We start from the raw sequence: 15,164 nt of genomic DNA, 5'->3' as shown, positions 1-15,164 counted from the left end.
CACTGTACCTGCTGATGCTAACTGCTGAGCCGTGTATTTAACCCTATCATGTGTGATACTGACTGCTGAGCTGTGTATCTAACCCTATCCTCTGTGATACTGTCTGCTGAGTATTTAACCCTATCATGTGTTATACTGACTGCTGAGCTGTGTATCTAAGCCTATCAGGTGTGATACTATGTACTGAGATGAGTATGTAAGCCTATTGTGTGTGATACCATAGGTGCCCTGCTGGTCAGACCAGTTCAATATTCAATACTCTCCACCACAGAAGTACTCAAATCACTGTTGTGGTAGAGGAAGAGGGGGGTGGATTCAATAATGGAGCCACAGGGAGGAAAATACCACAGACCAGTCCTGTTCATTCACACTGAGCCTTTGTGTGCTGGAACCAGTTTATCAGCTCTTCCTGCTCAAGGAACAGAGTACAAGTCATAAACCTCTACACTGCTGCCTTAACCTGGGCTTACATTACCCATAAGTATATTCATATTCAGAATAGATTGTCATACCCAGGTTATATATATCATTTTAGACAGGAGATACCCAGGTTATACCAGCTGTACATACTGTATATAATTATATACAGGAGATGCCCAGGTTATACCAGCTATACATATCTAATTATATACAGAGGATACCCAGGTTATACCAGCTGCACATATATCATTATATACAGGAGATACCCAAGTGCACATATATAATTACACGCAGGAGATACCCAGGTTATACCAGCTGCACATATATAATTATATACAGGAGATACCCAGGTTATACCAGCTGGACATACATAGTTATATACAGGAGATGTCATGGTTATACCAGATGTGCATATATAATTACAGTTAGTCCTCGGGTTACAACGGTCTCGAGTTACATCGTTTCGTGGTTACAACGCTTTATACGAGGCCTCGTTCCGACTTACACGGTTTGCGTCGTAAGTCGAACTACATGCAACTATGTGCTGTGGCAGAAGAATAGAGTCCAGTACTGTACACTGTACCCGGTTACACGAGGAAAACGAGTCTCCTGCACGCCATAACACCCTAATTATGTAGGGTACTGTGTTAGGATAGGTGTTTGGATAGGCTAAGAGTGTTTGCAGTACTGTACTGTTATTATGGTACAGTGCTGTATGAATGTATGGTCCGACTTACATCGAAATTCGGTTTACGACGCCGTGTAAGAACGGATCAACGTCGTAAGTCGAGGACTACCTGTATATAAAAGAGATACCCAGGTTATACCGGCATGCTCCATATTACTTCATGTAAGCAGATACACTTATGTGCATACCTCACAGCTTACTACAAGGTACTGGGGACATAGTAGACAGCCTCAGACGTGAGGCCGATCCTTACATTCTGGACATGAGTAACATTCATTTATCCCTTGAAGAGGCATTCAAGAACATAATCCAGAATAACTCAGCATCTGAAGCTTCATTTTATTCTAAATATTCCACATACAGTGTAATATCACAGTACTGTGATAATGCACACAGTGATGTCACAGTACAGGGATAATGCACACAGTGATGTCACAGTACAGGGATAATGCACACAGTGATGTCACGGTACAGGGATAATGCACACAGTGAGGTCACGGTACTGGGATAATGCACACAGTGATGTCGCAGTACAGGGATAATGCACAGTGATGTCATTGTCCTGGGATAATGCACACAGTGATGTCACAGTACTGGGATATTACACACAGTGATGTCACGGTACAGGGATAATGCACACAGTGATGTCACGGTACTGGGATAATGCACACAGTGATGTCACGGTACTGGGATAATGCACAGTGATGTCACTGTCCTGGGATAATGCACACAGTGATGTCACAGTACTGGGAATTGGGGATTTAGACTCATTTTACTTTTACATTGTCGCTCTCTACTGAATTGTCAGCTTCCCAGAGGAGCGGGGAAATAACTGCTCTGTGGCCATTTCTAGACCATTTCACAACCTAATCCCATGTTCTGGTTATTGCTGTAGTAAATTTCCCCCATTATCAGGTGCAGCAAGTGGAACGTGAACACGTACACAAGAACAGGCAGCATTGTCTCCCTTTATCGCCTCAGGGGTGAACAAGGGGCCAAAGCACTCCATTCCCATGACGCAAGAGCCCAGTGCCCTGGCACGATACTCATCCTCCATTACCCAGTCCCACACATTCCAAACCGGTGTGTCAAGTGCAGCCAGTATCAGGGAACCCGCTGCACTTACCAGGCACAAAGCAAATGTCTGATTATAAGGCGAAAAAGAGAGATTTACTATAACTTTTCACACACTTTTTTCAAAGTAAACAGTAATGTCACAGTATGGGGGTGATGCACACAGTGAGGTCACAGTATGGGGGTGATGCACACAGTGAGGTCACAGTACAGGGATAATAAATATAGTAATGTTTCAGTATAGTGATAGTAAACTTAGTAGTATCACAGTACAGAGTTAATGCACACAGTGATATCACAGTATACAGTGGGGGAAATAAGTATTTGATCCCTTGCTGATTTTTGTAAGTTTGAACAGTCTATAATTGTAAGGGTAGGATAATTTTAACATTGAGAGATAGAATATCAAAAATAAAATCCAGAAAATCACATTGTATAAATAAATTTGCATTTTGCCGTGAGAAGTAAGTATTTGATCCCCTACCAACCATTGAAGACTTCTGGCTCCTACAAACCAGTTAGACGCTGCTAATCAACTCGTTACCTGCATTAAAGACTGCTGTCTTACATAGTCACCTTTATAAAAGACTCCTGTCCACAGACTCAATTAATCAAACCCTAACCTCTACAACATGGGCAAAACCAAAGAGCTTTATAAGTATGTCAGGGACAAGATCATAGACCTGCACAAAGCTGGAATGGGCCACAAAACTATAAGTAAGACGCTGGGTGAGAAGGAGACAACTGTTGGTGCAATAGTACTAAAATGGAAGAAATACAAAATGACTGTCAATCGATATCGATCTGGGGCACCATGCAAAATCTCACCTCGTGGGGTATCTTTGATCATGAGGAAGGTGAGGGATCAGCTTAAAACTACAGGGGGGGGGGGGACTTGTTAATGCTCTCAAGCCAGTTGGGACCTCAGTCACAAAGAAAACCATTGGTAACACATTAGGCCGAAAAGGTTTAAAATTCTGCAGTGCCTGCAAGTTCCCCTGCTCAAGAAGGCGCATGAGCAGGCCAGTCTGAAGTTTGCCAATGAACACCTGGATGATTCTGTGAGTGATTGGGAGAAGGTGCTGTTGTCAGATGAGACAAAAACTGAGTTCTTCGGCCTTAACTAAACTTGCCGTGTTTGGAGGAAGATAAACGCTGCCTATGACCCAAACACCATCCCCACTGTCAAGCATGGAGGTGGAAACATTATATTTTGGAGGTGTTTCTCTGCTAAGGGCACAGGACTACTTTATCGCATCAATGGGAGAATGGATGGAGCCATGTACCGTAAAATCCCGAGTCACAACCTCCTTCCCTCTGCCAGGACATTAAAAATGGGTCGTGGTGGGTCTTCCAGCAACACAATGACCCAAAACATACAGCCAAGGCAACAAAGGAGTGGCTCAGAAAGAAGCACATTAAGGTCATGGAGTGGCCTAGCCAGTCTCCAGAGCTTAATCCCATAGAAAACTTATGGAGGGAGTTGAAGCTCTGAGTTGCCAAGTGACAGCCTCAAAATCTTAATGATTTAGAGATGATCTGCAAAGAGGAGTGGACCAAAGTTCCTCCTGACATGTGCACAAACCTCAAAGAAGAAGTGAAGGACAGCATCCAATCCAGGTGAAGTATAAAAATTCTTTATTGTGCCAGATGCAACGTTTCAAGCATAGAAGGTCTTTTTCAAGCATGCTTGAAGAAGACATTCTACGGTTGAAACGTTGCATCTGGCACAATAAAGAATTTTTATACTGCTTGAAAAAGACCTTCTATGGTTGAAACGTTACATCTGGCACAATAACAAATTTTTATACTTCACCTGGATTGGATGCTGTCCTTCACTTCTTTTTGGTATGTAATTTTCCATTGGGTCCAGTGGAACTAGGACGGGTATCCCTACATCGGTTGAGCTGTCGGCTATTTTCTAATATGTGCACAAACCTCATCAACTACAAAAAATGTCTGCTGTGCTTGCCAACAAGGGTCTTTCCACCAAGTATTAAGTTTTGTTTGCCAGAGGAATCAAATACTTATCTCTTACTGCAAAATGCAAATACATTTATATAATTTATACAATGTGATTTTGTGGATTTTATTTTTGATATTCTATCTCTTAATGCTAAAAGTAACCTACCCTTAAAATTATAGGCTGTTCAGGTCTTTGTCAGTGGGCAAACTTACAAAATCAGCAAGGGATCAAATAATTATTTCCTTCACTGTAGGGATAATGCACACAGTGATGTCACAGTACAGGGATAATGCACACAGTGATGTCACAGTACAGGGATAATGCACACAGTGATGTCACAGTACAGGGATAATGCACACAGTGATGTCACAGTACAGGGATAATGCACACAGTGATGTCACAGTACAGGGATAATGCACACAGTGATGACAGTACTGGGATAATGCACACAGTGATGTCACGGTACTGGGATAATGCACACAGTGATGTCACAGTACAGGGATAATGCACACAGTGATGTCACGGTACTGGGATAATGCACACAGTGATGTCACAGTACAGGGATAATGCACACAGTGATGTCACGGTACTGGGATAATGCACACAGTGATGTCGCAGTACAGGGATAATGCACACAGTGATGTCACGTACTGGGATAATGCACACAGTGATGTCAGGGTACTGGGATAATGCACACAGTGATGTCACAGTATAGGGATAATGTACACAGTGATGTCACAGTACAGGGATAATGCACACAGTGAGATCACAGCCCTTTCCTTGGTTTTCCATGATTGCTTTCCATTACCCAAGTTATCACGAATTGCACTTCAGATCTGGATGGATCGGCTCCTTAGTCACCCTGGTACTTATGCCCTGGTTTGAGGGATTTAATAAATGTACCGAAAAGTAAAGAGAACCTTATACTTCTCTTATAACTGTTAGACCCTATTTCATTAGGATCGAATGCTGTGTGAACTGGTACCACAAAAGACAAATGTCCAAAATGGCACTGGCCATTCTTCATAAAAAAAAAACAAAACTCTTTCCACACCCTTTCCTACAGTGACTGCGACCTCTCCCCCGCCACTATGTTTCAGCCAGGATGCCTTCCTATAGGAAATTGCCCAGAACGTCTATTTGCCCCGTAAATCTGTTCAAAGGTTGACGTTACTATAAAAGCCAAGGAGCCGCTACTGAGACTGCACACGTCTGTACAATGTGGACAAACCAGTTTGTGCGTTCACCTGAGGCCGGTATGTGAGGGCCGGGTATGAACACAGTCTAGATATGTATAAGATAGGAGAGCAGAGGACCACAGGGAGACGAGCACTGAGGTGTGTGGCCAAGATGGACGCCCTAACCCAAGGTGGTGACCCAGTCACACGGCCGGTATGTGAGGGCCGGGTATGAGCACAATCTAGATATGTATAAGATAGGAGAGCAGAGGACAGGGAGACGAGCACTGAGGTGTGTGGCCATGATGGGCACCCTAATCCAAGGTGGTGACCCAGTCACATGGCCGGTATGTGAGGGCCAGGAATGAGCACAGTCTAGATATGTATAAGGCTACTTTCACACTAGCGTTTTTTTGCATACGTCGCAATGCGTCGTTTTGGCGAAAAAACGCATCCTGCAAAGTCGTCTGCAGGATGCGTTTTTTCCCCATAGACTAACATTAGCGACGCATTGACACACGTCGCAACCGTCGTGCGACGGTTGCGTCGTGTTGTGGCGGACCGCCGGCCGCAAAAAACGTTACATGTAACGTTTTTTTGTGCCGACGGTCCGCCATTTCCGACTGCGCATGCGCGGCCGGAACTCCGCCCCCACCTCCCCGCACCTCACAATGGGGCAGCGGATGCGTGGAAAAACAGCATCCGCTGCCCCCGTTGTGCGGCGCTTCCACAGTATGCGTCGGTGCGACGGCCCCGTACCGACGCTAGTGTGAAAGTAGCCTAAGATAGGAGAGCAGAGGACAGGGAGACGAGCAATGAGGAGTGTGGCCATGATGGACGCCCTAACCGAAGGTGGTGACCCAGTCACACAGCCGGTATGTGAGGGCCGGGTATGAGCACAGTCTAGATATGTATAAGATAGGAGAGCAGAGGACAGGGAGACGAGCACTGAGGTGTCTGGCCATGATGGACGCCCTATCCCAATGCGGCTACCCAATCACACAGACGGGCACCATGTATCAGCCTGCAGCTGTACACCGCCGTTTGCTCCTCCCTGCAACATTATGTCTCAATGCAAAGTCATTAAACTGATCTGTAGGGGTGTAACTGCAGGGATCCCCCACTATAACCCAAAAATGAGGGTCCCTGGCTCACTCTCCCTAGAAATGAATGGAGCGCACAGGGTAAATATACAGTCTGGTCTGAGGTTGAAATATATTATTTTTCTGCCTGATCTAAGATCCTAAATAAGTCAAGCAGTCTGGTTTGGGGGTCCTAATGAATATGCCTAGGGGGTCCCATCTGGAGTCTGATATTAATAAAGGGGCCTGGTCTCTAGTCTGAGGTTAACTCAGGAGGTCTGAATATAATAAAGGGCACTGATCTGAGATCTGAATTAATATAGGGGGTCAGGTCAGGGGTCTCCATGTACATAGGGGACCTATCTAGGGTCTGATATTAATACAGAGGTCTTCTCTGGGTTATTATGTTATCATAGGGGCCTGGTTTGAGGTCTGATAATATAGGGGATCCAAATTATTTTTGGGATCTGATATTAATATAGGGGACTGGCTATATTTAAGGGGGCTGGTATCAATATAGGGGTATGATATTAATATAGGGGCTCTAATCTTGGCTATGACATTATTTTAGGGCCTGGTCTGTAATCTGATAATTTTAGGGGGTCAATATTATTTTGGAGATTTGATAATAATATAGGGGTCTGGTCTGTTGTTTGACCATGTAGGGGGTCTGGTCTGCGGTGTGACCATGTAGGGGGTCTGGTCTGCGGTATGACCATGTAGGGGGTCTGGTCTGGGGTATGACTATGTAGGGGGTCTGGTCTGGGGTATGACTATGTAGGGGTCTGGTCTGGGGTATGACTATGTAGGGGTGTGGTCTGGGGTATGACTATGTAGGGGTCTGGTCTGGGGTATGACTATGTAGGGGTCTGGTCTGGTGTATGACTATGTAGGGGTCTGGTCTGGGGTATGACTATGTAGGGGTCTGGTCTGGGGTATGACTATGTAGGGGTCTGGTCTTGCGTATGACTATGTAGGGGTCTGGTCTGAGGTATGAGTATGTAGGGGTCTGGTCTGCAGTATGACTATGTAGGGGTCTGGTCTGGGGTATGAATATATAAAGGGGACTGGTCTGGGGTTATATATTTTCTTTTTGGCTGTCTGATATGAGATCTAAATAAAGTTAGGGGGTCTGGTTTAGGGTTCTAATGTACGGTATATACTTAGGGGGTCTCATTGGAGCCTCATATTAATAAAGGGGGTCAGAGATTTGATATTAATAAAGGGGCTTGGTCTGGTGTCTGACATTACTATAGGAGGTTTGAATACATAAGGGGAACGGATCTGGGATCTGAGTTGTGTTAGGGGGTCTGGTCTGAGGTCTGATTATACACGGAGGTTTGATTTGGGGTATGATATTAATATAGGGGCCTAATTTGGGGTCTGACTATATTTAGGGGGCAGTGGTTTGGAGCCTGGAATTTATATATGGGCATAATATGGGGTGTGATAATATGGGGGGTCTGGTCTATAATAATATAGGGGTTTGGTCTAGGGTCTTATAATATACTAGATGGTGGCCCGATTCTAACGCATCGGGTATTCTAGAATATGCATGTCCACGTAGTATATTGCCCAGCCACGTAGTATATTGCCCAGCCACGTAGTATATTGCCCAGCCACGTAGTATATAGCCAAGCCACGTAGTATATTGCACAGCCACGTAGTATATTGCACAGCCACGTAGTATACTGCACAGCGACGGAGTATACAGCACAGAGTCACGTAGTATACAGACGTAAACTAAAAAATAAACATACACTCACCTTCCGAAGGCTCGTTGAAGTCCTGGCCCTGTGTGCGGTGCACGCGGCAGCTTCCGGTCCCAGGGTTGGTATGAGCGCAGGACCTGTGATGACGTCGCGGTCACATGACCGTGACGTCATGGCAGGTCCTTCTCGCATACCATCCTTGCCACCAGAACCTGCCGCTTGCATGGAGCGGTCACCGGAGAGTCGCGAGGAGCGGGAAAGGCGGCGGATGGTGAGTATAGCAGGTTTTTTTTTATAATTATTTTTAACATGACATATTTTTACTACTGATGCCGCATAGGCAGCATCAATAGTAAATAGTTGGGTGTAGAGTAGCTGCGGAGACACCATCACGTGTTTCTCAACGCAAGCTTGCGTTGAGAAACACGTGATGGTGTCTCCGCAGCTACTCTACATGCATTTGCATATTTCCCATAAGGGATGGGGGCAGTGTTCTGGATCACTGCGTTGAGAAACACGTGATGGTGTCTCCGCGGTGTTGGATGTTTTGGTCTCCCCGAGGCCAATCATCTGTGCCTTTATAGTAAATAGTTGGGGACACACAGGGTTATTACACCGCGGCCCGTTACCGCTGCCATTAACCCTGTGTGAGCGGTGACTGGAGGGGAGTATGGAGCGGGCGCCGAGCACTGACTGCAGGGGAGTAGGGGAGGGACTAATCGGACTGTGCCCGTCGCTGATTGGACGCGGCAGCCATGACAGGCAGCTGCCGAGACCAATCAGCGACGCGGGATTTCCGTTATGGAAGTTGAGGACAGAAAGACGGAAGTACCCCTTAGACAATTATATATATATATATGGGCTATGATAATATTATAGAGGGTCTAATCTGCGGCATGAAAATCGGCCTGGACCGAGTTCTAAATATATTCAGGGGGCTAGTCTGGGGTTTGCTATTTATATAAGGGTCTGGTCTGAGATCTGAATTACCGTAAAGTGCTGATCTGGGGCCTGACTACATGACGATGGCCTAGTATAGGGGGGTCTGGATACATAAAGAGCATCTGACATTAAGCTAATGTTCTGATATTAATATTGGGGTCTTATTATATTTTGGGAACCTCTCCAGCTGCCTGAATGAGTACTCTAAGTGATATCCTAGATGTGCCTGACATCAGCTCGCTCATGGGCTCCATTCCAGCAATAGAAGTCGATGACACTTAAAGGGGTTGGGTTGTTCATCTCTGGGGAACATTTTTTTTTTTTTTACTTAAATGCATTCATTTAGGGTAAAGAAAAAAAAACATTTTGGCAATTGGGTGTCATTCGAAATTTTGCACCATTTAGCTTTTGCACATTCAACTTTAAGGTGGTCTGTGGTCACAAATCGGCTCAGAAAAAGACATAAAACAGTTACAAACTATCCTAGAACAAGCTCGCTGATTCTCAGTTAACTCATTCTGCAGCCAGCCATCGACATTGTAACACATAGGTCATAGAAGGCAAACGGTGAAACATTTTTATAGAAACCCAATTACAAAAATTATTTTTAGCCAACACACAAGAAAAAAAAAAACTTTAGGTATCAGTAGCTTTCTATAGGAGCATTTTCCGCTCAGTTCTAATGACCCGGGCTGGTGAAGTAACTTAATAACTAGTCATCAACATGGAAAACAAACATAATAAATACATAAAGGGTTATCTGTGCCGACTGCCACATGGAGACATGGGGATTCTCATTCCAGAGTCCTATACCTATGGCTTTACTCCGTTCAGGCAGACACCTGGCATTGAGCTTACCATGGACTTAGAGACAAAGTTAGAACATGGGCGTAACTGCCGAGGTAGCATCTGTTATAGGGCCAACTGCACTGATAATGGGGAACGGAATAGGGGAGTACAAAAACACACAAGGCACAGACATTCTGCAGTTCTCCATAGAACATTATGAGCACCAACTGCCATCTCCAATCCCAGTAATGGGTCTGTAGTCACTGAAGACACAGTTTACCTGTGAATGAAGAATTTTGAGGAAATAAAGATCGTAACAGTAGGAGGAAGATTTCCCTGGTCAGATATATTACAACAGTTCTTATTTTCATATGTAGTATTAATTTATGTTAAAAAAAAATAAATAAAATGAGGACTACTTCTTAAGTTTTCAATGTCCTTAAGGAGGTCAAGTGGGAGTGGCCAAATCAATGGGACTCAATGGTATCAAGTTATGTCCTTGACTTGAGGAAGATCTCATGCAGCGATCATGTGCCATACTGCTTAACACATTGCCATATTCACAGCTCCTAGTCAATGGATTGGCTGCAGCGGTCACTTGTACACAAACAACAGAAAGGACCGCAAAAAAGTTAGCGCCGTATCAGTAAGGAACCAAAAAGGTGAACATATTTCATTTGGGTCACTTTCTCATTCCCTCAGTATTAAAAGAAAGTATTAAAATTATATGTGCCTGCTGTCACCACTAGGGGGAGCTCACTGCCTGCCAGGTATTCACTGGACACAACAGTATGCAAATAGCTCCCTCTAGTGGTGACAGCAAGGAGACAGAATTTTATCACAACAATACATTGTGATTATCTGAAAAAACTGACCTCATATTTTGAAAATATACTGTAGGTACTCTCATTCATGGGTGTCATTTTTCTGTAGCAGTGAAGAGGTTAAGCTCTCCCGCAGCAGGATATGTAGATGTCGCAGGACGGGGGAAGCCTCTCGCAGATGATACAATGATCCTCTCTGGGGACGCAGATGCTTTTCATTTAAGTGTACGCAGCATTTTACCAATTGGATAATTCCCTTGCTTCGACTTTATGCCGACACCTGAGATCGGTCACCTTGGCGCTCGCCACTTAGTGTGAGGAGGGCACAATCACAGAATATAAATGGCGCGTAGTAGCTGGGGTTCCTATTGGGCGTTTTACACGGGGCCTCAGCTTACACCTCGGTAAAATCTTGTTTCCATGTTACGTATAACGAGCTGGTAATAGCATATTGCTGACGAGGTCGACTGCAGAGGCGACCAATGCAGGAAAGCTTTACGCAACATGCAATCAAGACCAAAACTGGATTAAACAAACTGGTTTTTGTTTTCTTTTTCTTAATGAGTGTTTGTAAAGCGTTAATTACGCCGCAGAACAAGAGGGCCTCTGTCTGGTGAACGATATTGTTATAATCAGTCAGCGATGACATCATAACGGTGTAGATGATTAACCGGTGAGTCGCCACTGCCAACCCAAGACTATATAGGATTATGAATGAAATAAGGACATTACGGGGAGGCAGAGATTAGAATAAAGCTGTTATGGGGGGCTTACCTGGGGGAGGGCAACTGGGGGCTTGTGCCAACAAGGAGGGTACCCAATCGCTAATAAAACTAGGGGTGGAAAACTGAACCTTGACCTGCGTAGTAAGAAAATGACCGGTTACAACAGTGGCTTGACTATCACACTCACCTTAAAGTCCACAGAAAGTTGAGGGGTGTACTCCAAGGTCCACAGACCCCTGACCAAGGAGGCCAACCTCTCCGTGACCTCCCCCCTTCCAGCCGGCGACGTCTCCTCTGCAGACCCCTTCTGAAGACCCTCGTGCCCCTTAGTCCTATCCAGTTCTATCCTAAACTGCTCCATCCCCAGGTACTCCGCCAGGAGGTCCGTGTTACTCAAGCATTGGACCACAGCATTCATAAAACAGGTGTTCCCATGGTTCTTCAGCCCCTGAACCCCAGGAACCTTTTCCTCCGAGCTGAAGGAAGTCCTTTCCTGACCCTTGGCCAAGGTATGAGCTTTGCCCAGGTTGTTGTTACTGTCACCGCCTTGGACAACCCTATAATCCTCCTGCCCGGATCCTTTTCCTTCTCCAGGGTGGGTTTTCTGTGTGAAGCCCCCATCATCATCCTCTGTGTACAAGTTGTTTCTCTCTGCATCCACCAGGTGGGACAAATTGCTCAAAGTTTTGATGATCCTTTGCATGAAATTTCCCACAGACCTGAGGGACTTGCTCCTGAAGAGCTTCTTGGAGCCCTGGCTCTTGTCTTTGGTGGCCTTGTGCTGCTCCTCCATGGCTTCTTCACCTGGGAGTCTTCTCTACCTGCACAGGTTGACCAGGAAGAAGGCAGCAGGACTGGAGGTGGCTGTGACTACAAGCCTATCCTACAATGTGAGCTGCCCATGGCTGCTAGAAGGGTGCACCTGTCCCCTCCATGCTGGGCACATCCTACCTGGCTGCCTGGGGAAGGTGTGTGATCCATACTGTCCCTGGAAGCGGAGTAGTCTCCCTCCTGGCTGTGTGTAGCTGCTGCCTGGCTCTGCTCCACCTCCAGTCTAGGAATATTATTAGCTACTTTCACAAGGCAGGCAATGGGAGGCAGGCAGGGCTGGGGGCACCCTCTGCTGGTGACGACTGGGTATGACAGGCTGGCTGCTGCCACACTGGTGACGGCTGGGGGAGAGGAGCTGCACCCTGCACAGGAGATAATAGGAATTACTACTGAGCCAGTGTATCTCAGCCCGTCATGTGCGATACCGCATGCAGTTCTGATGTAGCTGATCCTACCATGTGTGATACTGTCTGCTGAGCTGTGTATCTAATCCGATCACATGCAATAATGTATGCAGTTCTGGTGTATCTAATGCATGTGTGATACTATATGCTGTGCTGTGTATCTAATCCGATCACGTGCGATACAATATGCAGTGCTGGTGTATCTCAGTCCGTCAGGTACGATACTAGATTCTGTGCTGGAGTATCCCAGCCTGCAATGTGCGATACTGTATGCTGTGCTGGAGTACCTAATCCTACCATGGCTGATACTATACACTGGGTTGTGTATCTAATCTTGTAATGTGAGAAACTGTCTGCTAAGCTGTGTATCTAAGACCATCTGATACCGTGTGCTGAGACAATGTATCTAAGCCTATTGTGAATGATTCTGTTTGATTATCTACTGTATCTAATCCTATTAAATGTTACTGTCTGCTAATCAGATCATGTGTGATGCAATCTGAAGAGGTATGTATCTAAGTTATTTATGTGTGATACTGTCTGCAAAGCTATGCATCTAACCCTGTCATGTGATACTGTCTGCTGAGCTGTGTATCTAATCCTCTCCTGTGTCATACTGTCTGCTGACCTGTGTATCTAATCCTATCCTGTGTGATACTGTCTGCTGAGCTGTGTATCTAATCCTATCATGTGTGATACTGTCTGCTGAGCTGTGTATCTAATCCTATCCTGTGTGATACTGTCTGCTGAGCTGTGTATCTGACCCTATCATGTGTGATACTGTCTGCTGAGCTGTGTATCTAACCCTATCCTGTGGGACACAATGTCCGCACACCGCACCGGACTACACTCCCCATCAGGAGTGGTCGGGTACTCGGGATGGATTGGGTTAATCTGGGGTCACATACTTTGTCCTTCTTCAGGTCCTTGCCTATTGTTGTAGATCACTGTGACATCACCAGGAAATCTCAGCTCTGGGGACATCAGAGGAAATCTTGTAGGACCGGATCCTACTCCTGCTGGTAACCCCTGCACTGCCAGCAATGAGGAGGATACCACCGTACCCCCAGCAAAAGAGAAAGTGCCGCTACGAAAGGTGACTGTGTAAAAATCCAGCCTTATACAAGCAATTAAAATGATAAATGTATAATAATAATAAATAATAATAATGTGGGGGTCCTGCCCAATGTATGTTAGGGAATGGAGTGTAATATGGCAACTCAGTGCTCAAATACTGCCAGATAGTGCGCTGACAACACAGCTGATCTCATAGGGAGCTAGGCAGGGCGGCCAGATACTGGGGGCCTAGGGAGGGCAGCCAGGGACTGGGGGACTAGGCAGGGCGGCCAGGGACTGGGGGACTAGGCAGGGCGGCCAGGGACTGGGGGACTAGGGGACTAGGCAGGGCGGCCAGGGACTGGGGGACTAGGCAGGGCGGCCAGATACTGGGGGCCTAGGGAGGGCAGCCAGGGACTGGGGGACTAGGCAGGACGGCCAGGGACTGGGGGACTAGGCAGGGCGGCCAGAGACTGGGGGACTAGGCAGGGCGGCCAGGGACTGGGGGACTAGGCAGGGCAGCCAGGAATTAGGGGACTAGGCAGGGCGGCCAGATACTGGGGGACTAGGGAGGGCAGCCAGGGACTGGGGGACAAGGCAGGGTGGCCAGGGACTGGGGGACTAGGGAGGGCGGCCAGGGACTGGGGGATTAGGGAGGGCGGCCAGGGACTGGTGTGCTTGGCAGAGCGGCCAGGGCCTGGAGGGCTAGGAAGGGCAGCCAGGGACTGGGGCACTAGAGAGGAAGGTCAGGAACTGAGAGGCTAGAGAGGACAGCCAGGGTCTGGGGGGATAGGGACTGGGGAGCTAAGGAGGACAGCCAGGGACTGGGGTTTAGGTAGGGCGGCCATTGACTGAAGGTCCAGGCAGGGCAGCCAGGAAATGGGGGTGGGGGGATAGGGAGGGAAGTGAGTGTTTGGGGTCTATGGAGGGTGGCCAGGGACTGGGGTCTAGGTAGGGCGGCCAGGGACTGAAGGTCCAGGTAAGGCAGCCAGGAAATGGGGGGGGGATGGATAGGGAGGGATGTGAGTGTTTGGGGTCTATGGAGGGTGGCCAGGGACTGGGGTCTAGGTAGGGCGGCCAGGGACTGAAGGTCCAGGTAAGGCAGCCAGGAAATGGGGGGGGATGGATAGGGAGGGAAGTGAGTGTTTGGGGTCTATGGAGGGTGGCCAGGGACTGGGGTCTAGGGAGGGTGGCCAATGACTGAGGAGCTAGCGAGGGGCAGCCAGCGACTGTGGGCTAAGGAGGGCAATCAGGGACTGGGTGCTAGAGAGGGCGTCCAGGTGACTGTGGTCTAGGGAGCGTGGCCAAGGACAGGGACCAGGTTCTGAAGTCTGGGACTGGGGAAATGGCATGGTGGCCAGTTATGATGGCTAGAGAGGGCGGCCAGTACTGGAGTGGAGGGTGGCTAGGGAGGGCGGTTGAGATGGGGAAACTAGGGAGCGAATGCAGTGAGGGATTGGGGGCTACAGAGGA

The 15,164-nt window shown here is 47.1% G+C and overlaps 1 protein-coding gene across 1 annotated transcript in view; it reads right to left on the bottom strand.

The window, feature by feature from the left end:
• USP43 (ubiquitin specific peptidase 43) overlaps positions 1-12,456 on the bottom strand; it is a 43,740-nt gene extending 31,284 nt beyond the window's left edge. The window contains exon 1 of the mRNA XM_077253559.1: positions 11,588-12,456. Within this exon, the coding sequence (XP_077109674.1) occupies positions 11,588-12,193 (606 nt within the window). The 5' untranslated portion in view covers positions 12,194-12,456. The remainder of the gene's footprint in view (positions 1-11,587) is intronic.
• Between the last annotated feature and the right edge of the window lie 2,708 nt (positions 12,457-15,164).

The sequence above is a fragment of the Ranitomeya variabilis genome, chromosome 4 (genome assembly GCF_051348905.1).
Source record: "Ranitomeya variabilis isolate aRanVar5 chromosome 4, aRanVar5.hap1, whole genome shotgun sequence".
NCBI lineage: Eukaryota > Metazoa > Chordata > Amphibia > Anura > Dendrobatidae > Ranitomeya > Ranitomeya variabilis.
This window is presented reverse-complemented; position numbering and strand designations above follow the sequence as displayed.